This window comes from Ammospiza caudacuta, chromosome 35 (assembly GCF_027887145.1).
Source record: "Ammospiza caudacuta isolate bAmmCau1 chromosome 35, bAmmCau1.pri, whole genome shotgun sequence".
Lineage (NCBI taxonomy): Eukaryota > Metazoa > Chordata > Aves > Passeriformes > Passerellidae > Ammospiza > Ammospiza caudacuta.
This window is the reverse complement of record NC_080627.1, coordinates 1,416,538-1,442,058: the sequence shown is the minus strand read 5'-3', so window position 1 is coordinate 1,442,058 and position 25,521 is coordinate 1,416,538. Positions and strand designations below refer to the sequence as shown.

At 55.6% G+C, this 25,521-nt stretch overlaps 2 protein-coding genes and 1 pseudogene across 2 annotated transcripts in view; 1 reads left to right on the top strand and 2 right to left on the bottom strand.

Annotated features, from left to right (window-relative positions):
* SPTBN4 (spectrin beta, non-erythrocytic 4) overlaps positions 1 to 4,038 on the bottom strand; it is a 52,693-nt gene extending 48,655 nt beyond the window's left edge. Inside the window, exons 1-5 of the mRNA XM_058822816.1 lie at positions 3,903 to 4,038; positions 2,592 to 2,743; positions 363 to 536; positions 185 to 276; positions 28 to 108 (exon numbers count right to left, since the gene is read on the bottom strand). Of these exons, the coding sequence (XP_058678799.1) occupies positions 28 to 108; positions 185 to 276; positions 363 to 536; positions 2,592 to 2,743; positions 3,903 to 4,038 (635 nt within the window). The remainder of the gene's footprint in view (positions 1 to 27; positions 109 to 184; positions 277 to 362; positions 537 to 2,591; positions 2,744 to 3,902) is intronic.
* LOC131570466 (zinc finger protein 850-like) overlaps positions 1 to 25,521 on the bottom strand; it is a 748,589-nt gene that overhangs the window by 50,455 nt on the left and 672,613 nt on the right. The window lies entirely within an intron of this gene.
* Positions 12,629 to 25,219, top strand: LOC131570535 (zinc finger protein 850-like; annotated as a pseudogene).

The following is a 25,521-nucleotide window of genomic DNA, read 5'->3' as shown; positions in this document are numbered from 1 at the left end:
TCCCGCGCCCACCCCGCCGGCGCTGACCGGTGCCTGTGGATGAGGGCGTTGAAGGCCAGGCCGTCCCTCCAGCTGGTGGTGAAGTTCTGGATGTTGACCTCAGGGTAGCTGCGGAGGACATCGGAGGTCACCGGGGGCCACCACACCTCCCGGGGAGGTCCGCGCCACCACCCGAGGTCCTCACCCCGCCGTCTTCATCTGGCACCAGAGCAGCAGCGCGTCCTTGGCCGAGCGCGTCTCCCGGTTGTCCTCGGTCTTGATCTTGATCACCTGGATCTGGGGGAGGAACGGTCAGGAGACACCTGGAGCTGGAGGAGCGGCAGGAGGTCCAGGGCGGGACGCGGGGAGGAGCCCGGTGGCACCTGGAAGCGCAGGATGATGGTCCAGATGAGGCCCAGCGTCAGGCGGTGGTTGCCGTCCACGATGTCGTGGGAGCCGACGTTCTCCAGGTGGACGCGCTGCTCCTTCAGGAACTGCAGGGCCTTGTCCACGTTCTCCAGGGAGTGGATGCGCATCCGGCCCCGCGTCGGCTTGGGCTGGGGGGACACGGGGGGGACATCCGGCCTGGACACGGTCCTGCCACCCCACCCCACCCCATCCCACCAGAACCGGTCCCAGACTGGAGATGGTGGGAGCTGGGGGTGGTGGGGAGGTCCCAGTTCCACCCAAACTGGGGATGGTGGGAACTGAGGGTGGTGGAGAGGTCCCAGTTCCACCCAAACTGGGGATGGTGGGAGCTGGAGATGGTGGAGAGGTCCCAGTTCATCATGGTGGTGGTGGAGAGGTCCCAGTTCCACCCAAACTGGGGATGGGGAGGTCCCACCTCATGGTGGTGGTGGTGGAGAGGTCCCAGTTTTGGGTCCACCCAAACTGGTGATGGTGGGAACTGAGGGTGGTGGAGAGGTCCCAGCTCATCACGGTGGTGGTGATGGAGAGGTCCCACCTCATGGTGGTGGTGAGAAGGTCCCAGTTCCACCCAAACTGGTGATGGTGGGAGCTGGGGGTGGTGGAGAGGTCCCAGCTCATCATGGTGGTGGTGATGGAGAGGTCCCACCTTGTGATGGTGATGGAGAGGTCCCAGTTCCACCCAAACTGGTGATGGGGAGGTCCCACCTCATGGTGGTGGTGGTGGAGAGGTCCCAGTTTTGGGCCCACCCAAACTGGTGATGGTGGGAGCTGGGGGTGGTGAGAAGGTCCCAGTTCCACCCAAACTGGGGATGGTGGGAGCTGGAGATGGTGGAGAGGTCCCAGCTCATCACGGTGGTGGTGATGGAGAAGTCCCACCTTGTGGTGGTGGTGGGGAGGTCCCAGTTCCACCCAAACTGGGGGTGCTGCTCATGGCAATGCTGATGATGATGGTGGTGATGGTGACAATGAGGATGATGATGTCATCATTCATGGCAATGCTGACAGCAGAAGATGACAACGACGATGATGATGATGGTGGTGATGGTGACAATGAGGATGATGATGTCATCACTCATGGCAATGATGACAGTGGAGGATGACGACGATGATGATGATGATGATGACAACAACGACGATGATGATGAAGGTGATAGAGAATGATGATGATGAAGTCACCACTCATGGCAATGCTGACAGCAGAAGATGATGACGATGATAACGATGATGACGATGATAACGATGATGACGATGATGACGATGATGATGACGATGACAACAACGACGATGATGAAGGTGATAGAGAATGAAGACGATGCCACCACTCATGGCAATGACAGTAGAGGACGATGATGACGACGACGACGATGATGATGGTGACAATGACGATGATGAGGACAACAATGACGACGATGATGATGACAATGACGATCATGATGATGATGATGATGATGACGATGGTGATGACAATGCTGACAGCAGAAGATGATGATGACGATGATGATGACGATGATGATGACGATGATGACGATGACGATGACGATGACAACAACGACGATGATGAAGGTGATAGAGAATGATGATGATGTCACCACTCATGGCAATGATGACAGCAGAAGACAACGACGATGATGATGATGGTGACAATGACGATGACGATGATGACAACGATGACGATCATCATGATGATGATGACGATGGTGATGACAATGATGACGCCACCACTCATGGCAATGCTTTCAGCAGAAGACGACGACGATGATGATGATGACAATGACGACGATGATGATGATGACGATGACAACAACGACGATGATGAAGGTGATAGAGAATGATGATGTCACCACTCATGGCAATGCTGACAGCAGAAGACAACGATGATGATGATGGTGACAATGACGATGATGACGACAGCGATGAGGACGATGATGACAATGACGATGATGACGATGACGATGATGATGACGGTGGTGATGACAATGCTGACAGCAGAAGATGATGATGATGACGATGATGATGACGATGACAACAACGACGATGATGAAGGTGATAGAGAATGAAGACGACGCCACCACTCATGGCAATGCTGACAGCAGAAGATGATGATGACAATGACAATGACGATGATGATGACGATGATGATGATGACGATGATGACGATGAAGACGCCGCGCGCGTCTCCTCACCAGGGTCTCCCCCGAGAGCACCTCCAGCAGCCGCGTGAGCACGAAGCCGTCGCGCAGGTCCGAGTAGAGGTCCCCGACGCGGCAGGCGGCGCGCGCCAGGTGGGCGTTCACCCACTTGGTGAAGGTCTTCTTCTGCACCGCGTCCCGCTCGTCTGCGGGGCACCAAAGTCACCCCAAATCCACCCAAATTCACCCCAAATCCACCCTGAGACCCCAAAACCACCCAAAGTCACCCCAAATCCACCCAAATTCACCCCAAATCCACCCAAATTCACCCCAAATCCACCCTGAGACCCCAAAACCACCCAAATTCACCCCAAAACCACCCTGAGATCCCCATGGGACTCAGGAGCCTCCAGGTGGGCGTTCACCCACTTGGTGAAGGTCTTCTTCTGCACCATGTCCTGATCATCTGGGGGACATCGAGGTCACCCCAAATCCACCCAAATTCACCCCAAATCCATCCTGAGACCCCAAATCCACCCAAATTCACCCCAATTCACCCCAAAATCCACCCTGAGACCCCAAATCCACCCTGAGACCCCCATGGGACTCAGGAGCCTCCAGGTGAACGTTCAACCACTTGGGCAAGGTCTTCTTCTGCACCATGTCCTGATCATCTGGGGGACATCGAGGTCACCCCAAATCCACCCAAATTCACCCCAAAATCATCCTGAGACCCCCAAAATTCACCCTGAGACCCCAAATCCACCCTGAGACCCCCATGGGACTCAGGAGCCTCCAGGTGGGCGTTCATCCACCTGGTGAAGGTCTTCTTCTGCACCATGTCCTGATCATCTGGGGGACATCGAGGTCACCCCAAATCCACCCAAATTCACCCCAATTCACCCCAAAATCCACCCTGAGACCCCAAATCCACCCTGAGACCCCCATGGGACTCAGGAGCCTCCAGGTGAACGTTCATCCACCTGGTGAAGGTCTTCTTCTGCAATGGGTCCTGATCATCTGGGGGACATCGAGGTCACCCCAAATCCACCCAAATTCACCCCAAATCCACCCTGAGACCCCAAATCCACCCAAATTCACCCCAAATCCACCCTGAGACCCCCATGGCACTCAGGAACCTCCAGGTGAACGTTCACCCACCTGGGCAAGGTCTTCTTCTGTAAATTTTTGGGGGAATATTTTGATTTTTTGGGGGGAATAATCTGGGAATTTTTGGGGGAATATTTTGATTTTTTGGGGTTTTTTTGGGGGGTAAATCTGGGATTTTTTTAGGGAATATTTTGAATTTTTTGGGTGTTTTTTTTTTTTGTGGTTTTTTATTTTTGGGGAGGGGTCTCCACTCACCAGCCAAGGCCTTGATCCGGGAGCACTCGAAGATTTTGGGGTCCCCCCAGGCCCGGGGGTCCGGGGGGGGGTCCCAGGGGCCGTTGTTGTTGTGGGGGGGAGGGGCGGCCTCCACATTGTCCAGCTCGGCCGCCATTGTGGGGAGGGGTCCCCGAAATTGGGGAGGGGTCCCCGAAACTGGGGAGGGGTCCCACGCTGAGATCAGGGGGGGCTGGAAGAGATTTGGGGGGGGGTTCAGGGGTTTGAGCCCTGAGGTGAATTGGGGGGGCTGAGACCCCCAAAATTCAATGAGACCCCTCCCCAAAATTCTCAGAGACCCCAAAATTCAATGAGACCCCTCCCCAAAATTCTCAGAGACCCCAAAATTCAATGAGACCCCTCCCCAAAATTCTCAAAAACCCCAAAATTCTCAGAGACCCCTCCCCAAAATTCTCAAAAACCCCAAAATTCAATGAGACCCCTCCCCAAAATCCTCAAAAACCCCAAAATTCTCTGAGACCCCCAAAATCCATTGAGACCCCCCCTGAAACCCCCCAAAATCCCCCCAAGACCCCCCAAAACTGGGGAGGGGTCCCCTAAACTGGGGAGGGGTCCCCGAAATTGGGGAGGGGTCCCCAAAACTGGGGAGGGGTCCCCGAAACTGGGGAGGGGTCCCACGCTGAGATCAGGGGGGGCTGGAAGAGATTTGGGGGGGGGGTTCAGGGGTTTGAGCCCTGAGGTGAATTGGGGGGGCTGAGACCCCCAAAATTCAATGAGACCCCTCCCCAAAATCCTCAAAAACCCCAAAATTCAATGAGACCCCTCCCCAAAATCCTCAGAGACCCAAAAATCCATTGAGACCCCTCCCCAAAATCCTCAGAGACCCCAAAATTCAATGAGACCGCTCCCCAAACTTCTCAAAAACCCCAAAATTCTCAGAGACCCCTCCCCAAAATTCTCAAACCCCCAAAATTCAATGAGACCCCTCCCCAAAATCCTCAGAGACCCCAAAATTCAATGAGACCCCTCCCCAAAATCCTCAAAAACCCCAAAATTCAATGGGACCCCTCCCCAAAATCCTCAGAGACCCCAAAATCCCCCCCAAGACCCCCAAAATTCAATCCTGAGACCCCCAAAATTCAATGGGACCCCTCCCCAAAATTCTCAGAAACCCCAAAATCCATTCAGGACCCCCTGAGATCCCCCAAAATCCCCTCTGGGACCCCCAAAATTCCCCCCAAGAGCCCCAAAATTCAATCCTGAGACCCCCAAAATTCTCAGAGACCCCCAAATCCATTAAGACCCCCCTGAAACCCCCCAAAATTCAATGGGACCCCTCCCCAAAATTCTCAGAGACCCCAAAATCCATTGAGACCTCCCCGAGACCCCCAAAATCCCCCCAAGACCCCCAAAATTCAAACCTGAGACCCCCAAAATCCCCCCAAAATCCCCCCAAAACGCCCTCAAAACCCCCAGGACCCCCCCAAAATCCCCCCAGGACCCCCCAAAATCCCCCAAATTCCCCCCAATCCCTTCATAGCCCCCCCTAAAACCCCCGGAGCCCCCCAAAAAATCCCAAGAGCCCCAAAGCCACACCCAAGACATCCAAAATCCCCCCAAATCCCCCCAATTTCCCCAAAATCCCCCCAAATTTCCCCCAAATCCCCCCAAATTTCCCCCAAATCCCCCCAATTTCCCCAAAATCCCCCCCAAATTTCCACCAAATCCCCTAAAATTCACCCCAAATTCAACAAAATTCCCCCAAATGCCCAAAAATTCCCCATAAATTTCCCAAAATCCCTCTTAAAATCCCCCCATAATCCCCAAAAATTCCCCCAAAATTCCCCCTAAATTTCCCAAGTTCCCCCCTAAAATCCCCCAAAATTACCCCGAATTTCGCCAAAATTCCCCCCAAATCCCTCCTAAATCCCCTAAAATCCCCCCTAAAATCCCCCAAAATTACCAAAAGTTCCCCAAATCCCCCCTGAATCCCCTGAAATTACCCCGAATTTCGCCAAAATTCCCCTAAAATCCCCTAAAATTCCCTAAAATCCCCCCCAAATCCCCCCTCGGATTCTCAAAAAATCCCAAATTTCCCCTAAAATCCCCCCTAAAATTCCCCTAAAATTCCCCAAATCCCCCCCAAATCCCTCCTAAATCCCCTAAAATTCCCCTAAAATCCCCCAAAGTTACCAAAAATTCCCCAAATCCCCCCTGAATCCCCTAAAATTCCCCTAAAATCTCCCATAATCACCAAAAATTCCTCAAATCCCCCCTAAATCCCCTGAAATTACCCCGAATTTCGCCAAAATCCCCCTAAAATCCCTAAAAAAAAAATCCCAAAAAATCCCAAAAATCCCCCAAATCCCCCTCCCTCCCGCGGGCCCGGCCCCTCCCTGCCGTGACCTTGAGTTACCCCTCCCATCCCCCACCCCTCGCCCATCCCCCCCTCCCCAAATCCCCCCCAAAAAACCCCCAAATCCCCCCCGGGCCCCTCCCCCACCCCCAGCCCGCATCCCCATCACCTGCCGGGGCCGCGGGGGATTCTGGGAGTTCTGGGGATGCCGGGAACGATGCGGGGGTGGGGGAGGGGTCTGGGGTGGGGGAGGGGTTGGGGGGTTTGGGGGGTTGGGGGGGGGTCCCCGATTTTTGGGGGTGGGGGATGGGGGGGTGGGGGAGGGGTCGCTGCCGCCGCCGCCGCCGCCGCTCCCGCCCGGAGCGCGCGAGGCCGCGCCAGCCCCTCCCCCACCCCTCCCCCACCCCCCAACACCGCGCCCACAGAACGGGACACGCCCCTCCCCCCCCACCCCCCAAAAAAAAATTCCCCCAAAAATTCACAAAAATCAAAAAAAAAAAAAAATCCCCAAAAATATCCCAAAAATCCCCCCAAAAAATCACCCCCAAAATTCCCCAAAAATTCCCACATTTCGCAAAAAAAATCCCCAAAAATTAAAAAAAAAAAAAAAAACAACAAAAATTCCCCCCAAAAATCCCAAAAATTATCAAAAATTCCCCCCCAAAAATTAACAAAAATTCCCCCAAAATTCCCACATTTTCCAAAAAATAAAAAAAAAAAAAAAATCCCCCAAAAAATCCCAAAAATTCCCCCCCAAAATTCCCACATTTCCCAAAAAAAATTTTAAAAAATTCCCCAAAGATTCACAAAAATCGCCCCCAAAATTCCCCAAAAATTAACAAAAATTCCCCCCCAAAATTCCCACCTTTCCCAAAAAAAATTTTAAAAAATCCCCAAAAAAATTCCCAAAAATCCCCCAAAAATTCCCAAAAATGCCCCCCCAAAAGTCCCCAAAAATTATCAAAAAATTCCCCCCAAAAATTAACAAAAATTCCCGCAAAATTCCCACATTTCCCAAAAAAATAAAAAAAAAATCCCCAAAAATTCCCAAAAATCCCCCCCAAAGTTCCCCAAAAATTAACAAAAATTCCCCCCCAAAAATTAAGAAAAATTCCCCCAAAATTCCCACATTTCGCAAAATAATCCCCCCCAAAAATTCCCCAAAATCCCAAGAAATTATCAAAAAAGCCCCCCAAAATATCCCAAAAAAATCCCAAAAATCCCCCCCCAAAAATTCCCCAAATATTCCCACATTTCGCAAAAAAATCTCCCAAAAATTCAAAAAAACAACCCTCAAAAATTCCCAAAAATCCCCAAAAAATTTAAAAAAAAAATTCCCAAAAATCCCAAGAAATTATAAAGAAAATCCCCCCAAAAAATCCCCCAAAAAATCCCAAAAAATATCCAAAAAAATCCAAAAAAATCCCCCAAAATCCCCCCAAAATTCCCAAAAATCCCCCCCAAAATCCCCCAAAAATTAACAAAAATTCCCCCCAAAAATTCCCACATTTCCCAAAAAATCCCTAAAAATATCCCAAAAATTCAAATCAAAACCCCAAAAAATCCCAAAAATCCCCCCAAAATTCCCCAAAAATTATAAAAAATTCCCCCCAAAAAATTCCCACATTTCCCAAAAAAATTTAAAAAAAAATCCCCAAAAAATTCACAAAAATCCCCCAAAAAATCCCCAAAAATATCCCAAAAAATTCCCAAAAATCCCCCAAAAATTCCCAAAAATCCCCCCCCAAAACTCCCCAAGAATTATCAAAAAATTCCCCCCAAAAATTAACAAAAACTCCCCAAAAGTTCCCACATTTCCCAAAAAAAAAAAATCCTCAAAAGTTCACAAAAATCCCCCCCAAAATTCCCCAAAAATTAACAAAAATTCCCCCCAAAAATTAACAAAAATTCCCCCCAAAAATTCCCACATTTTGCAAAAAAATCCCCAAAAAAATTCCAAAAAAAACCCGAAAAAATTCCCATTATCCCAGTTCCCCACTATCCCAGTTTTCCCAGTTTTCCCACTATCCCAGTTTCCCCCATTATCCCACTCTCCCAGTTATTCCAGTTCCCCATTATCTCAGTATCCTCATTAACCCACTCTCCTCATTATCCCAGTTATCCCAGTTCCCCCCATTATCCCAGTTCCCCTCCCCCATTATCCCAGTCCCCCCTTATCCCACTTCCCCCATTATCCCCCTCTCCCAGTTATCCCAGTTCCCCACTATCCCAGTTTTCCCATTATCCCAGTTTCCCCCCATTATCCCACTCTCCCAGTTATTCCAGTTCCCCATTATCTCAGTATCCTCATTACCCCACTCTCCTCATTATCCCAGTTACCCCAGTTCCCCATTATCCCAGTTCCCCTCCCCCATTATCCCAGTTCCCCCATTATCCCAGTTCCCCCGGTTTGGCCAGTTCCCCCATTATCCCCCTCTCCCAGTTATCTCAGTTCCCCATTTTCCCATTATCCCAGTTTCCCCCTACCATCCCACTCTCCCAGTTATTCCAGTTCCCCATTATCTCAGTATCCTCATTACCCCACTCTCCTCATTATCCCAGTTACCCCAGTTCCCCATTATCCCAGTTTCCCTCCCCCATTATCCCAGTTATCCCAGTTTCCCCCATTATCCCAGTTTCCCCCATTATCCCAGTTCCACACTATCCCAGTTATCCCAGTACTCCCATTCTCCCAGTTATCCCAGTTCCCCATCATCCCAGTTATCCCAGCATCCCCGTTTTCCCAGTTCCCGCCATTTATTCCACTTTCCCTCCACTATCCCAGTTCCCCATTATCCCAGTTATCCCAGTTCCACACTATCCCAGTTATCCCAGTTCCCCATTATCCCAGTTATCCCAGTTCCCCATTTTCCCAGTTCCCCATCATCCCACTCTCCCCATTATCCCAGTATCCCCATTATCCCATTCTCCCCAGTTATCCCCCTCTCCCAGTTATCCCAGTTCCCCATCATCCCAGTTATCCCAGCATTCCCGTTTTCCCAGTTCCCGCCATTTATTCCACTTCTCCTCCACTATCCCAGTTCCCCATTATCCCACTTATCCCAGTTCCACACTATCCCAGTTATCCCAGTTCCCCATTTTCCCAGTTCCCCATCATCCCGCTCTTCCCATTATCCCAGTATCCCCAGTTATCCCAGTTTCCCCACATTATCCCAGTTCCCCATTATCCCACTCTCTCAGTTATTCCACTTCCCCATTACCCCACTCTCCTCATAATCCCAGTTATCCCAGTTTCCCCATAATCCCAGTTATCCCAGTGCTCCCATTATCCCACTCGCCCCATTATCCCAGTTTCCCCCATTATCCACTACCCCATTATCCCCCTCTCCCAGTTATTCCAGTTCCCCATTATCCCAGTTTTCCCAGTTTTCCCATTATCCCCCTCTCCCAGTTATCCCAGTTCCCCATCATCCCAGTTATCCCAGCATCCCTGTTTTCCCAGTTCCCGCCATTTATTCCACTTTCCCTCCACTATCCCAGTTCCCCATTATCCCAGTTATCCCAGTTCCACACTGTCCCAGTTATCCCAGTTCCCCATTATCCCAGTTATCCCAGTTCCCCATTTTCCCAGTTATCCCAGTTCCACACTATCCCAGTTATCCCAGTTCCCCATTTTCCCCATTATCCCAGTTCCCCATCATCCCACTCTCCCCATCATCCCGCTCTCCCCATTATCCCAGTATCCCCATTATCCCAGTATCCCCAGTTATCCCAGTTTCCCCCCATTATCCCAGTTCCCCATTATCCCACTCTCTCAGTTATTCCAGTTCCCCATTACCCCACTCTCCTCGTTATCCCGGTTATCCTAGTTTCCCCATAATCCCAGTTATCCCAGTTTCCCCCATTATCCCACTCGCCCCATTATCCCAGTTTCCCCCATTATCCCCCTCTCCCAGTAATCCCAGTTCCCCCATTATCCCAGTTCCCCCATTATTGCCCTCTCCCAGTTATCCCAGTTCCCCATCATCCCAGTTATCCCAGCATTCCTGTTTTCCCAGTTCCCGCCATTTATTCCACTTTCCCTCCGCTATCCCAGTTCCCCATTATCCCAGTTATCCCAGTTCCACACTGTCCCAGTTATCCCAGTTCCCCATTATCCCAGTTTTCCCAGTTCCCCATTTTCCCAGTTATCCCAGTTCCCCATTATCCCATTCTCCCCAGTTATCCCAGTTCTCCATTATCCCATTCTCCCCAGTTATCCCAGTTCCTCCCGCTATCCCACCTCCCCAGTTATCCCAGTTTCCCCCCCATCATCCCACTCTCCCCATTATCCCAGTTCCCCATTCTCCCAGTTATCCCAGTTCCCCCATCATCCCGCTCTCCCAGTTATTCCAGTTCCCCATTGTCCCAATTTCCCCCATTATCCCAGTTCCCCTCACTATCCCACCTTCCCAGTTATCCCAGTCTCCTCGTTATCCCAGTTTCCCCCCATTATCCCAATTCCCCATTATCCCAGTTACTCTCCCTGTTATCCCAGAATTCCCATTTTCCCAGTTTCCCCCCATCATCCCACTCTCCCAGTTCCCCCCATTATCCCAGTTCCCCCCATTATCCCAGTTCCCCCCTTATCCCAGTTATCCCAGTTCTCCACAATGCCTGACAGACTGGGATCCTATGGACTGGGATAGCCCAGACTGGGATAAACTGGACTGGGATTATATGGGACTGGGATCCCATGGACTGGGATAAACTGGTCTGGGATCAGATGGAACTGGGATCCCATGGTCTGGGATAAACTGGACTGGGATTATATGGAACTGGGATCCTGTGGTCTGGGATTATATGGGACCGGGATCCGATGGACTGGGATAAACTGGTCTGGGATCCTATGGACTGGGATAAACTGGACTGGGATTATATGGAACTGGGATCCTATGGACTGGGATAAACTGGACTGGGATTATATGGAACTGGGATCCCATGGACTGGGATTATATGGAACTGGGATAAACTGGACTGGGATTATATGGAACTGGGATCATATGGACTGGGATGCTATGGACTGGGATAAACTGGACTGGGATTATATGGAACTGGGATCCCATGGACTGGGATAAACTGGTCTGGGATTATATGGAACTGGGATCCTATGGACTGGGATTATATGGAACTGGGATAAACTGGACTGGGATTATATGGAACTGGGATCTTATGGACTGGGATAAACTGGACTGGGATGCTACAGACTGGGATAACCTGGTCTGGGATCCTACAGATTGGGATAAACTGGTCTGGGATCCTACAGACCGGGATAACCTGGTCTGGGATCCTACAGACTGGGATAACCTGGTCTGGGATCCTACAGACTGGATAACCTGGTCTGGGATCCTACAGACTGGATAACCTGGTCTGGGATCCTACAGACTGGATAACCTGGTCTGGGATCCTACAGACTGGGATAAGCTGGTCTGGGATCCTACAGACTGGGATAACCTGGTCTGGGATCCTACAGACCGGGATAACCTGGACTGGGATCCTACAGACTGGGATAACCTGGTCTGGGATCCTACAGACTGGATAACCTGGTCTGGGATCCTACAGACTGGATAACCTGGTCTGGGATCCTACAGACTGGATAACCTGGTCTGGGATCCTACAGACCGGGATAACCTGGTCTGGGATCCTACAGACTGGATAACCTGGTCTGGGATCCTACAGACCGGGATAACCTGGACTGGGATCCTACAGACCGGGATAACCTGGAATGGGATCCTACAGACCGGGATAACCTGGTCTGGGATCCTACAGACCGGGATAACCTGGTCTGGGATCCTACAGACCGGGATAACCTGGTCTGGGATCCTACAGACCGGGATAACCTGGTCTGGGATCCTACAGACCGGGATAACCTGGTCTGGGATCCTACAGACCGGGATAACCTGGTCTGGGATCCTACAGACCGGGATAACCTGGTCTGGGATCCTACAGACTGGCCCCATATGGATCCGGGCCATACACACACTGAGATAAACTGGTTTGAGATTCTATGGGCGGGGATCCCACTAAACTGGGATGGAATGGACCGGGACTGGAAAAACAGGCGCGGCATGGAGGGGGAAGGGATAACGGAGACCGAGAAGGGCTGGAAAAAAGAGGAGGAGGAGGGTTTAGGGAGGATCAGGAGGAGGAGGAGGAGGGATAAAAGGGGAGAGATGAAGAAGGAGAAGGAGGGAGGGTCAGGGAGGAGGAGGAGGGAGGGAAGGAAGGAAAGGGAGAGAGAAAGGACAAGGACGTGGGGAAAGAGAGGAGGGGGAGGAGGCATGGAAGAGGAGGGATGGAAGAGGAGAGGGATGTGCGGTAAGGGAGAAGGAGGAGGAGAGGGGATGGGAGAGGAGGAGCGGGAGGAAGAGGAAGAGGAGGGACAAAGGCGGATCAAGGCTGAGCGGACGGATCCACGGTCTGGAGCCGTCCCTGAATTCGAAGCCCCCACCTGTGGGATCATCGCCCCCCGCACCATCGGGCCGGTGAGGAGAGAGGGGAATCCCAGCCCCGATATCCCGGGGGGTCCCTGGGTTGGGTTTCTGGGGGGATGTTTGGAGAATGAAGAAGTCCAAGGCTGAGCGGAAAAGGCCCCTCGGGGGGACATCGGGGGGTGGCGGTGCCGTCCTGCCGGGGACGGCCTGGGGGGATCTGGTTGCCCTGGGCTGTGGCACGGAGGCAAATCCCATGGTGTCCTTGTCCTTCCTCCCCCAGAGCAGGAGCTGAGCATGGAGAGCAGGGAGGACAAATGCCCGCGGCAGGAGCTGGTGGCAGAGGCCGTTTTGAGCGGCTCCACGGCGCAGGAAGGCAACGGGGAGGAAAAGGCGCGGAGATGCCGCACGAGGAGGGGCTGCAAACGCAGCCGGCGGGGATGTGAGGGGGAAAGAGCCGGCCTGGGCCGGGAAGGCGGCCGGAGATGGAGCCAGAGCTCGGAGCTGGTGCTCCGTGAGCAGCTCCGTGATGGGGAGAAGCCCCACACGTGCGGGGAGTGTGGGAAGAGCTTCAGGAGCAGCTCCAGCATGAGCAAGCACCAAAGGATCCACAGTGGGGAGAAGCCCTACGAGTGTGGGGAGTGTGGGAAGAGCTTCAGGTGGAACTGCGACTTGATCAGCCACAAGAGGAGCCACACTGGGGAGAGACCCTTTGAGTGTGCGGAGTGTGGGAAGAGCTTCAGGTGGAACTGCGACTTGATCAACCACCAGAGGAGCCACACTGGGGAACGGCCCTATATCTGTAGGGAGTGCGGGCAGAGCTTCACCCGGAGCTGCCACCTAATCCAGCATCAGGTGGTCCACACCGGGGAAAGGGCCTTCGAGTGTTCTGTGTGTGAGAAGAGGTTTCAGACCAGCTTCTCTCTCCTCCGTCACTTTCAGTGTCACACAGACGAGAGGCCATTCCAATGCCCTGAGTGTGGGAAGGAATTCAGGCACAATTGCACCCTCATCAAACACCGGCGCACCCACACTGGGGAGAAGCCATACGAGTGTCCCCAGTGTGGGAAGAGCTTCTCACAGAGCTCTAATTTGACCAGACACCAACGAAGGCACCAGTGAAGGAAGACCCACGCGTGCCCCGAGTGCGGGCAGAGCTTCGTGCGCTGCTCAACCTCACGGATGTGGATTGTTATGGGCTGGCTGAGCATGATGTATTTGACAATAAATAAAACTCTGGGACTTACAACTTTCTCTCCCGTTCATGTTCAGTCCGTCGCAGTTCTGTTCGCAGAGTGCCGCCTCCCAGAGCGTCCCCTCACAGTTGCCGCCCTTAGCCTGAGCCCGCCCCTTTCCCCTCACGGTTCCCGCCCTTTCCCTGCCCCCTTTCCCCTCACGGTTCCAGCCGGCTCGGGGAGAGGAGCAGGGCTAGGGGAGATGGAAGAGGAGCGATGAAGGCGGAGAGAGAGCAGCGATGGGAGGAGAGGAAGAAGGTGGGGTTAGGGAGCAGGGGGAGGAGAAGGGATGGAAGGGGCGGGATGGAATGGGAGAAGGAGGCGGAGATAAGGCTGAGGAGCGGGAGGGCCGATGGAAGAGGCGGAGCGGGTGGAAGAGGAAGAGGAGGGACAAAGGCGGATCAAGGCTGAGCGGACGGATCCACGCGTTCGACCCTGCCTGGATTCGCAGCCCCCACCTGTGGGATCATCGCCCCCCGCATCGCGCCGGTGAGCAGGGAGGGGGAGCCCGGACCTGATATCCCGGGGGGTCCCTGGGTTGGGTTTCTGGGGGGATGTTTGGAGAATGAAGAAGTCCAAGGCTGAGCGGAAAAGGCCCCCTCGGGGGGACATCGGGGGGTGGCGGTGCCGTCCTGCCGGGGACGGCCTGGGGGGATCTGGTTGCCCTCGGCTGTGGCACGGAGGCAAATCCCATGGTGTCCTTGTCCTTCCTCCCCCAGAGCAGGAGCTGAGCATGGAGAGCAGGGAGGACAAATGCCCGCGGCAGGAGCTGGTGGCAGAGGCCGTTTTGAGCGGCTCCACGGCGCAGGAAGGCAACGGGGAGGAAAAGGCGCGGAGATGCCGCACGAGGAGGGGCTGCAAACGCAGCCGGCGGGGATGTGAGGGGGAAAGAGCCGGCCTGGGCCGGGAAGGCGGCCGGAGACGGAGCCAGGGCTCGGAGCTGGTGCTCCGTGAGCAGCTCCGTGATGGGGAGAAGCCCCACACGTGCGGGGAGTGTGGGAAGAGCTTCAGGTGGAACTACGAACTGATCCAGCACCAGAGGATTCACACTGGGGAGAGGCCCTACGAGTGTGGGGAGTGTGGGAAGAGCTTCAGCCAGCGCACCGATCTGATCAGGCACCAGAGGATCCACACTGGGGAGAAGCCCTACGAGTGTGGGGAATGTGGGAAGAGCTTCAGCCAGCTCAGCAATCTCATCTCGCACCAGAGGACCCACACTGGAGAGAGGCCCTTCGAGTGTTCCAAGTGTGGGAAGAGGTTTTTGACCAGATCCGATCTGTTCCGCCACTATCAGAGTCACACAGAGGAGAGGCCCTTCCAATGTCCCGACTGTGAGAAGGGATTCAGGGGGAACTGCCACCTCATCACCCACCAGCGAATCCACACTGGAGAGAGGCCCTACGAGTGTGATAAATGCAGGAAGAGGTTTCGGACCACCTCTCTTCTCCTCCAGCACTATGGGATTCACTCAGAGGAGAGGCCGTTCCGCTGCCCCGACTGTGGGAAGGGATTCAAGCAGAACTCCACCCTCATCACCCACCGGCGCATCCACACCGGGGAGAGGCCCTACGAGTGTCCCCAGTGTGGGAAGAGCTTCTCCCAGAGCTCTACCTTGGCCCGACACCAACGGAGGCACCACTAAGGGAATCCCTGCGAGTGCCCTGAGTGCGGGAAGAGCTTCCTGCGCTGCTCCAGCTCCATCCCCCACTGGAGGAGGCACTGTGGGCACAGCCCTGGTCACTCACATTCCCTGTGATACTGCTGGGAACACAACTCGGTGCTTAAACATTTGGGTTGGCATTAATTTTTTCCTTTTCTCCCTCTCTGTGCAGTCCAGCAGTCAAAAGGGATGTAGCTGTGACAACAAATCTACTCTAATCCAATGAAATCAGCTCAATCTTACGCGAAAAGGACTCAGGTCCACATCAAAGGGGCTTTCTCTCACATTAAAAAACGCTACCTCTTCACAAATTCACCTGATTCCACAGGCACTGACACGGCTGAGATGGGGTAAAGAAGAGATTGGCAGAAGTGGGATCTCAGTTTTGAGGGCTGCGATCGGGATTCTGTGGGGCTGGTTGTGTGGGGTGTATTTGATACGAAATAAAACTCAGACTTACAACTTTCTCTCCCGTTCATGTTCAGTCGGTTGCAGTTCTGTTTGCAGAGTGCCGCCTCCCAGAGCGTCCCCTCGCAGTTGCCGCCCTTAGCCTGAGCCCGCCCCTTTCCCCTCACGGTTCCCGCCCTTTCCCTGCCCCCTTTCCCCTCACGGTTCCCGCCCTTTCCCTGCCCCCTTTCCCCTCACGGTTCCAGCCGGTTTGGGGAGAGGAGCAGGGCTAGGGGAGATGGAAGAGGAGCGATGAAGGCGGAGAGAGAGCAGCGATGGAAGGAGGAGAAGAAGGTGGGGTTAGGGAGCAGGAGGAGGAGAAGGGATGGAAGGGGCGGGATGGAATGGGAGAAGGAGGCGGGGATAAGGCTGAGGAGCGGGAGGGGGGATGGAGGAGGAGGAGCGGGAGGAAGAGGAAGAGGAGGGACAAAGGCGGATCAAGGCTGAGCGGACGGATCCACGCGGTCGACCCTGCCTCGATTCGCAGCCCCCACCTGTGGGATCATCGCCCCCCGCATCGCGCCGGTGAGGAGAGAGGGGAATCCCAGCCCCGATATCCCGGGGGGTCCCTGGGTTGGGTTTCTGGGGGGATGTTTGGAGAATGAAGAAGTCCAAGGCTGAGCGGAAAAGGCCCCTCGGGGGGACATCGGGGGGTGGCGGTGCCGTCCTGCCCGGGACGGCCTGGGGGGATCTGGTTGCCCTCGGCTGTGGCACGGAGGCAAATCCCATGGTGTCCTTGTCCTTCCTCCCCAGAGCAGGAGCGGAGCATGGAGAGCAGGGAGGACAAATGCCCGCGGCAGGAGCTGGTGGCAGAGGCCGTTTTGAGCGGCTCCACGGCGCAGGAAGGCAACGGGGAGGAAAAGGCGCGGAGATGCCGCACGAGGAGGGGCTGCAAACGCAGCCGGCGGGGATGTGAGGGGGAAAGAGCCGGCCTGGGCCGGGAAGGTGGCCGGAGATGGAGCCAGAGCTCGGAGCTGGTGCTCCGTGAGCAGCTCCGTGATGGGGAGAAGCCCCACAAGTGCGGGGAGTGTGGGATGAGCTTCAGGTGGAGCAGCGAACTGATCAGGCACCAGAGGATCCACACTGGGGAGAGGCCCTACGAGTGTGGGGAGTGTGGGAAGAGCTTCAGGAACCGCTCCAATCTCATCACGCACCAGAGGATCCACACTGGGGAGAAACCCTACGAGTGTGGGGAGTGTGGGAAGAGCTTCACAGATAGCTCCAGCCTGATCAGGCACCTGAGGATCCACACTGGGGAGAGGCCCTACGAGTGTGGGGAGTGTGGGAAGAGCTTCAGGCGCCACTCCAATCTCATCACGCACCAGAGGATCCACACTGGGGAGAAACCCTACGCGTGTGGGGAGTGTGGGAAGAGCTTCACAGATAGCTCCAGCCTGATTGTGCACCTGAGGATCCACACTGGGGAGAGGCCCTACGAGTGTGGGGAGTGTGGGAAGAGCTTCAGGCGCCACTCCAATCTCATCACGCACCAGAGGATCCACACTGGGGAGAAACCCTACGCGTGTGGGGAGTGTGGTAAGAGCTTCACAGATAGCTCCAGCCTGATCAGGCACCTGAGGATCCACACTGGGGAGAGGCCCTACGAGTGTGGGGAGTGTGGGAAGAGCTTCAGGCGCCACTCCAATCTCATCACGCACCAGAGGATCCACACTGGGGAGAAACCCTACGCGTGTGGGGAGTGTGGTAAGAACTTCACAGATAGCTCCAGCCTGATCGTGCACCAGAGGATCCACACTGGGGAGAGGCCCTACGAGTGTTCCAAGTGTGGGAAGGCGTTTCAGGCCAGCTCTCATCTCCTCCAGCACTATCGGAGTCACAGAGAGGAGAGGCCCTTCCAATGCCCTGAGTGTGGGAAGGGATTCAAGCACAACTCCAACCTCATCACCCACCGGCGCATCCACACAGGGGAGAGGCCCTACGAGTGTGATAAATGCAGGAAGAGGTGTCGGACCAGCTCTGATCTCCTCCAGCACTATCGCATTCACTCAGAGGAGAGGCCCTTCCGCTGCCCCGACTGTGGGAAGGGATTCAAGTACAACTCCCACGTCATCATCCACCGGCGCATCCACACAGGGGAGAGGCCCTACGAGTGTCCCCAGTGTGGGAAGAGCTTCTCCAGCAGCTCTCACTTGACCGAACACCAACGGAGGCACCACTAAGGGAAGCCCTGCGAGTGCCCCGACTGTGTGAAGAGCTTCGTGCGCTGCTCCAGCTCCATCCCCCACTGGAGGAGGCACTGTGGGCACAGCCCTGGTCCCTCACATTCCCTGTTATCCATGTTCGGAATACATCCTGCTGTTTCTCCTTTTAATTTCACCTTAATTTTTTTCTCTTCTCCAGCCCTTTGCGCTCCAAGAACCAAAATAGATGTATTTGTCAACTCAAAACCCCTCAAATCCCCGTAAAAAAAGCTCAATCTTACGCCAAAAGGGCGCAAACCTTCTTCAAAACAACTAAATCCCGCACCGGACTCACTCGATTCCACACCCATCAGAGTGAGATAGAAATAGAAGAAGATTCGGAGATGTACGATCCCAATTTGGAGAGTAGGATGGGGATTGTATGGGGCTGGGTGTGTGAGATGTGTTTAACAGCAAATAAAAGTTTCAGACTTACTAATTTGTCTCCCGTTCATGATCAGTCCGTTGCAGTTCTGTTTGCAGAGTGCCGCCCCCAGAGCGTCCCCTCACAGTGTCCGCCCTTGGCCTGAGCCCGCCCCGTTCCCCTCACGGTTCCCGCCCTTTCCCTGCCCCCTTTCCCCTCACGGTTCCCGCCCTTTCCCTGCCCCCTTTCCCCTCACGGTTCCAGCCGGTTCGGGGAGAGGAGCAGGGCTAGGGGAGATGGAAGGGGAGGGATGAAGGCGGAGAGAGAGCAGCGATGGAAGGAGGAGAAGAAGGTGGGGTTAGGGAGCAGGAGGAGGAGAAGGAATGGAAGGGCCGGGATGGAAGAGGAGAAGGAGGCGGAGATAACGCCGAGAAGCGGGAGGGGGGATGGAAGAGGAGGAGCGGGAGGTAGAGGAAGAGGAGGGACAAAGGCGGATCAAGGCTGAGCGGACGGATCCACGCGGTCGACCCTGCCTGGATTCGCAGCCCCCACCTGTGGGATCATCGCCCCCCGCATCGCGCCGGTGAGCTGGGAGGGGGAGCCCGGCCCTGATATCCCGGGGGGTCCCTGGGTTGGTTTTCTGGGGGGATGTTTGGAGAATGAAGAAGTCCAAGGCTGAGCGGAAAAGGCCCCTCGGGGGGACATCGGGGGGTGGCGGTGCCGTCCTGCCCGGGACGCCCTGATGGGATCTGGTTGCCCTCGGCTGTGGCACGGAGGCAAATCCCATGGTGTCCTTGTCCTTCCTCCCCCAGAGCAGGAGCTGAGCATGGAGAGCAGGGAGGACAAATGCCCGCGGCAGGAGCTGGTGGCAGAGGCCGTTTTGAGCGGCTCCACGGCGCAGGAAGGCAACGGGGAGGAAAAGGCGCGGAGATGCCGCACGAGGAGGGGCTGCAAACGCAGCCGGCGGGGATGTGAGGGGGAAAGAGCCGGCCTGGGCCGGGAAGGCGGCCGGAGATGGAGCCAGAGCTCGGAGCTGGTGCTCCGTGAGCAGCTCCGTGATGGGGAGAAGCCCCACACGTGCGGGGAGTGTGGGAAGAGCTTCAGGTGGAACAGCGAACTGATCAAGCACCAGAGGATTCACACTGGGGAGAAGCCCTACGAGTGTGGGGAGTGTGGGAAGATCTTCAGGTGAAACTCCGCCCTGATCGTGCATCAGAGGATTCACACTGGGGAGAGGCCCTACGAGTGTGGGGAGTGTGGGAAGAGCTTCAGGCACCGCTCCAATCTCATCACGCACCAGAGAACACACACTGGGGAGAAACCCTACGAGTGTGGGGAGTGTGGGAAGAGCTTCACAGAGGGCTGCAGCCTGATCAGGCACCAGAGGATCCACACTGGGGAGAAGCCCTACGAGTGTTCCAAGTGTGGGAAGGCGTTTCAGGCCATCTCTAATCTCCTCAATCACTATCAGAGTCACAGAGAGGAGAGGCCCTTCCAATGCCCTGAGTGTGGGAAGGGATTCAAGCGCAACTCCCACCTCGTCACCCACCGGCGCATCCACACAGGGGACAGGCCCTACGAGTGTGATAAATGCAGGAAGAGGTGTCGGACCAGCTCTCATCTCCTCCACCACTATCGGATTCATTCAGAGGAGAGGCCCTTCCGCTGCCCCGACTGTGGGAAGGGATTCAAGCAGAACTCCCACCTCGTCACCCACCGGCGCATCCACACAGGGGAGAGGCCCTACGAGTGTCCCCAGTGTGGGAAGGGCTTCTCCAGATTCTCTAACTTGACCCAACACCAACGGAGGCACCACTAAGGGAAGCCCTGCGAGTGCCCCGAGTGCGGGCAGAGCTTTGAGTGCTCCTCCAGCTCCATCCCCCACTGGAGGAGGCACTGTGGGCACAGCCCTGGTCACTCACATTCCCTGTGATACTGCTGGGAACACAACTCGGTGCTTAAACATTTGGGTTGGCGTTAATTTTTTCCTTTTCTCCCTCTCTGTGCAGTCCAGCAGTCAAAAGGGATGTAGCTGTGACAACAAATCTACTCAAATCCAATGAAATCAGCTCAATCTTACGTGAAAAAGACTCGGGTCCACATCAAAGGGGCTTTCTCTCACATTAAAAAACGCTACCTCTTCACAAATTCACCTGATTCCACAGGCACTGACATGGCTGAGATGGGGTAAAGAAGAGATTGGGAGAAGTGGGATCTCAATTTTGAGTGCTGCGATCGGGATTCTGTGGGACGGGGTGTGTGGGGTGTATTTCATACGAAATAAAACTCTCAGACTTACTAATTTCTCTCCCGTTCATGTTCAGTCCGTTGCAGTTCTGTTCGCAGAGTGCCGCCTCCCAGAGCGTCCCCTCACAGTTGCCGCCCTTGGCCTGAGCCCGCCCCTTTCCCCTCACGGTTCCCGCCCTTTACCTGCCCCCTTTCCCCTCACGGTTCCAGCCGGTTCGGGGAGAGGAGCAGGGCTAGGGGAGATGGAAGGGGAGGGATGAAGGCGGAGAGAGAGCAGCGATGGGAGGAGAGGAAGAAGGTGGGGTTAGGGAGCAGGAGGAGGAGAAGGGATGGAAGGGGCGGGATGGAATGGGAGAAGGAGGCGGAGATAACGCTGAGGAGCGGGAGGGGGAAAGGAAGAGGAGGGACAAAGGCGGATCAAGGCTGAGCGGACGGATCCACGCGGTCGACCCTGCCTGGATTCGCAGCCCCCACCTGTGGGATCATCGATCCCCGCATCGCGCCGGTGAGCAGGGAGGGGAGCCCGGCCCTGATATCCCGGGGGGTCTCTGGGTTGGGTTTTGGGGGTATGTTTGGAGAATGAAGAAGTCCAAGGCTGAGCGGAAAAGGCCCCTCGGGGGGACATCGGGGGGTGGCGGTGCCGTCCTGCCGGGGACGGCCTGGGGGGATCTGGTTGCCCTCGGCTGTGGCACGGAGGCAAATCCCATGGTGTCCTTGTCCTTCCTCCCCCAGAGCAGGAGCTGAGCATGGAGAGCAGGGAGGACAAATGCCCGCGGCAGGAGCTGGTGGCAGAGGCCGTTTTGAGCGGCTCCACGGCGCAGGAAGGCAACGGGGAGGAAAAGGCGCGGAGATGCCGCACGAGGAGGGGCTGCAAACGCAGCCGGCGGGGATGTGAGGGGGAAAGAGCCGACCTGGGCCGGGAAGGCGGCCGGAGATGGAGCCAGAGCTCGGAGCTGGTGCTCCGTGAGCAGCTCCGTGATGGGGAGAAGCCCCACACGTGCGGAGAGTGTGGGAAGAGCTTCAGGTGGAACAGCGACCTGATCAGGCACCAGAGGATCCACACTGGGGAGAGGCCCTACGAGTGTGGGGAGTGTGGGAAGAGCTTCACAGAGAGCTCCGGCCTGATCAGGCACCAGATGACTCACACTGGGGAGAAGCCCTACACGTGTTCCAAGTGTGGGAAGGCGTTTCAGACCAGCTGGAGTCTCATCGAGCACTATTTGAGTCACACAGAGGAGAGACCCTTCCAATGCCTTGTGTGTGGGAAGGGATTCAAGCGCAACTCCAACCTCATCACCCACCAGCGCATCCACACTGCCGAGAGGCCCTACGAGTGTGATAAATGCAGGAAGAGGTTTCGGACCAGCTACCATCTCCTCCAGCACTATCGGATTCACACAGAGGAGAGGCCCTTCCGCTGCCCCGACTGTGGGAAGGGATTCAAGTACAACTCCACCCTCGTCATCCACCGGCGCATCCACACCGGGGAGAGGCCCTACAAGTGTCCCCAGTGTGGGAAGGGCTTCTACTGCAGCTCTAACTTGACCCAACACCAACGTAGGCACCGGTGAGGGAAGCCCTGCGAGTGCCCCGAGTGGGGAAAGAGCTTTGTGCGCTGCTCCAGCTCCATCCCCCACTGGAGGAGGCACTGTGGGCACAGCCCTGGTCACTCACATTCCCTGTTATCCATGTTCGGAATACATCCTGCTGTTTGTCCTTTTAATTTCACCTTAATTTTTTTCCCTTCTCCATTTCTTTGCACACCAAAAGCCAAGGGAGATGGTTGTGTCACCTCAGAACTACTCAAATCCCAGTGAAAACAGCTCAGTCTTACCCGAGAATGCTCAATCCCTCCCGAGAAAGACTGCATGCCATACTAAATTTTCTCGATTCCACAGCCGCCAGGCTGAGATGGGGTTGGGAGGTGATTGACAGTACTGGGAACTCAATTAGAGTGCTGGGATGGGGATTGTGTGGGGCTGGGTATGTGGGGTGTATTTGAGCCCAAATAAAACTTTCAGACTTACTGATTTCTGTCCCCTTCATGTTCAGTCCGTTGCAGTTCTGTTTGCAGAGTGCCGCCTTCCAGAGTGTCCCCTCACAGCTGCCGCCCTTGGCCTGAGCCCGCCCCTTTCCCCTCACGGTTCCGTTCTTTCCCTGCCCCCTTTCCCCTCACGGTTCCCGCCCTTTCCCTGCCCCCTTTCCCCTCACGGTTCCAGCCGGTTCGGGGAGAGGAGCAGGGCTAGGGGAGATGGAAGGGGAGGGATGAAGGCGGAGAGAGAGCAGCGATGGAAGGAGGAGAAGAAGGTGGGGTTAGGGAGCAGGAGGAGGAGAAGGGATGGAAGGGGCGGGATGGAAGAGGAGAAGGAGGCGGGGATAAGGCTGAGGAGCGGGAGGGCCGATGGAAGAGGATAAGCGGGAGGAAGAGGAAGAGGAGGGACAAAGGCGCATCAAGGCTGAGCGGACGGATCCACGCGGTCGACCCTGCCTGGATTCGCAGTCTCCACCTGTGGGATCATCGCCCCCCGCATCGCGCCGGTGAGCAGGGAGGGGGAGCCCGGCCCTGATATCCTGGGGGGTCCCTGGGTTGGGTTTTGGGGGTATGTTTGGAGAATGAAGAAGTCCAAGGCTGAGCGGAAAAGGCCCCTCGGGGGGACATCGGGGGGTGGCGGTGCCGTCCTGCCCGGGACGGCCTGGGGGGATCTGGTTGCCCTCGGCTGTGGCACGGAGGCAAATCCCATGGTGTCCTTGTCCTTCCTCCCCCAGAGCAGGAGCTGAGCATGGAGAGCAGGGAGGACAAATGCCCGCGGCAGGAGCTGGTGGCAGAGGCCGTTTTGAGCGGCTCCACGGCGCAGGAAGGCAACGGGGAGGAAAAGGCGCGGAGATGCCGCACGAGGAGGGGCTGCAAACGCAGCCGGCGGGGATGTGAGGGGGAAAGAGCCGGCCTGGGCCGGGAAGGCGGCCGGAGATGGAGCCAGAGCTCGGAGCTGGTGCTCCGTGAGCAGCTCCGTGATGGAGAGAAGCCCCACACGTGCGGGGAGTGTGGGAAGAGCTTCAGGTGGAACAGCGACCTGATCAGGCACCAGAGGATCCACACTGGGGAGAGGCCCTACGAGTGTGGGGAGTGTGGGAAGAGCTTCAGGCGCCACTCCAATCTCATCACGCACCAGAGGATCCACACTGGGGAGAAACCCTACGAGTGTGGGGAGTGTGGGAAGAGCTTCACAGTGGGCTCCAGCCTGATCGAGCACCAGAGGATGCACACTGGAGAGAGGCCCTACGAGTGTGGGGAGTGTGGGAAGAGCTTCAGGCGCCACTCCAATCTCATCACGCACCAGAGGATTCACACTGGGGAGAAACCTTACGAGTGTGGGGAATGTGGGAAGAGCTTCACAAAGGGCTCCAGCCTGACTGTGCACCAGAGGATCCACACTGGGGAGAGGCCCTATGAGTGTTCCAAGTGTGGGAAGGCGTTTCAGACCAGCTCTGATCTCTTCAAGCACTATCGGAGTCACAGAGAGGAGAGGCCCTTCCAATGCCCTGAGTGTGGGAAGGGATTCAAGCGCAACTCTCACCTCATCACCCACCGGCGCATCCACACTGGAGAGACGCCCAACGAGTGTGATAAATGCAGGAAGAGGTTTCGGACCAGCGGCCATCTCCTCCAGCACTATCGGATTCACTCAGAAGAGAGGCCCTTCCAATGCCCTGAGTGTGGGAAGGGATTCAAGTACAACTGCACCCTCGTCATCCACCTGCGCATCCACACTGGGGAGAGGCCCTACGAGTGTGATAAATGCAGGAAGAGGTTTCGGACCAGCTCTCATCTCCTCCAGCACTATAGGATTCACTCAGAGGAGAGGCCCTTCCGCTGCCCCGACTGTGGGAAGGGATTCAAGTACAACTCCCACCTCATCATCCACCGGCGCATCCACACAGGGGAGAGGCCCTACGAGTGTCCCCAGTGTGGGAAGGGCTTCTACTGCAGCTCTAACTTGACCCAACACCAACGGAGCCACCGGTGAGCGAAGCCCTGCGAGTGCACTGAGTGCGGGCAGAGCTTCGTGCGCTGCTCCAGCTCCATCCCCCACTGGAGGAGGCACTGTGGGCAAAGCCCTGGTCGCTCTCATTCCCTGTGATCCATGCTGGGAACACAGCTGGCTGTTCTCCATTTAATATCACCTAATTTTTTTCTCTTCTCGATCTCTTTGCACTCCAGAAGCCAAGAGACATGAGTCTGTCACCTCAAAACGACTCAAATCCCAGTGAAAACAGCTCATCTTGCCCCAGAATGCTCAATCCAGCTCATCTTGCCCCAGAATGCTCAATCCCTCCTGAGAAAAACTCCATGCCGTACAAATCTTCCTCGATTCTATAGCCAGCCTGTGATTTACAGTAGTGGGATCTCAATTAGAGCGCTGGGCTGGGAATTTTGTGGGGCTGGGCGTGTGGGATGTATTTGATAGCAAATAAAATTCTGAGACTTACAGATTTCTTTCCCGTTCATGTTCAGTCCGTTGCAGTTCTGTTTGCAGAGTGCCGCCCCCAGAGTGTCCCCTCACAATTGCCGCCCTTGGCCTGAGCCCGCCCCGTTCCCCTCACGGTTCCCGCCCTTTCCCTGCCCCCTTTCCCCTCACGGTTCCCGCCCTTTACCTGCCCCCTTTCCCCTCACGGTTCCAGCCGGTTCGGGGAGAGGAGC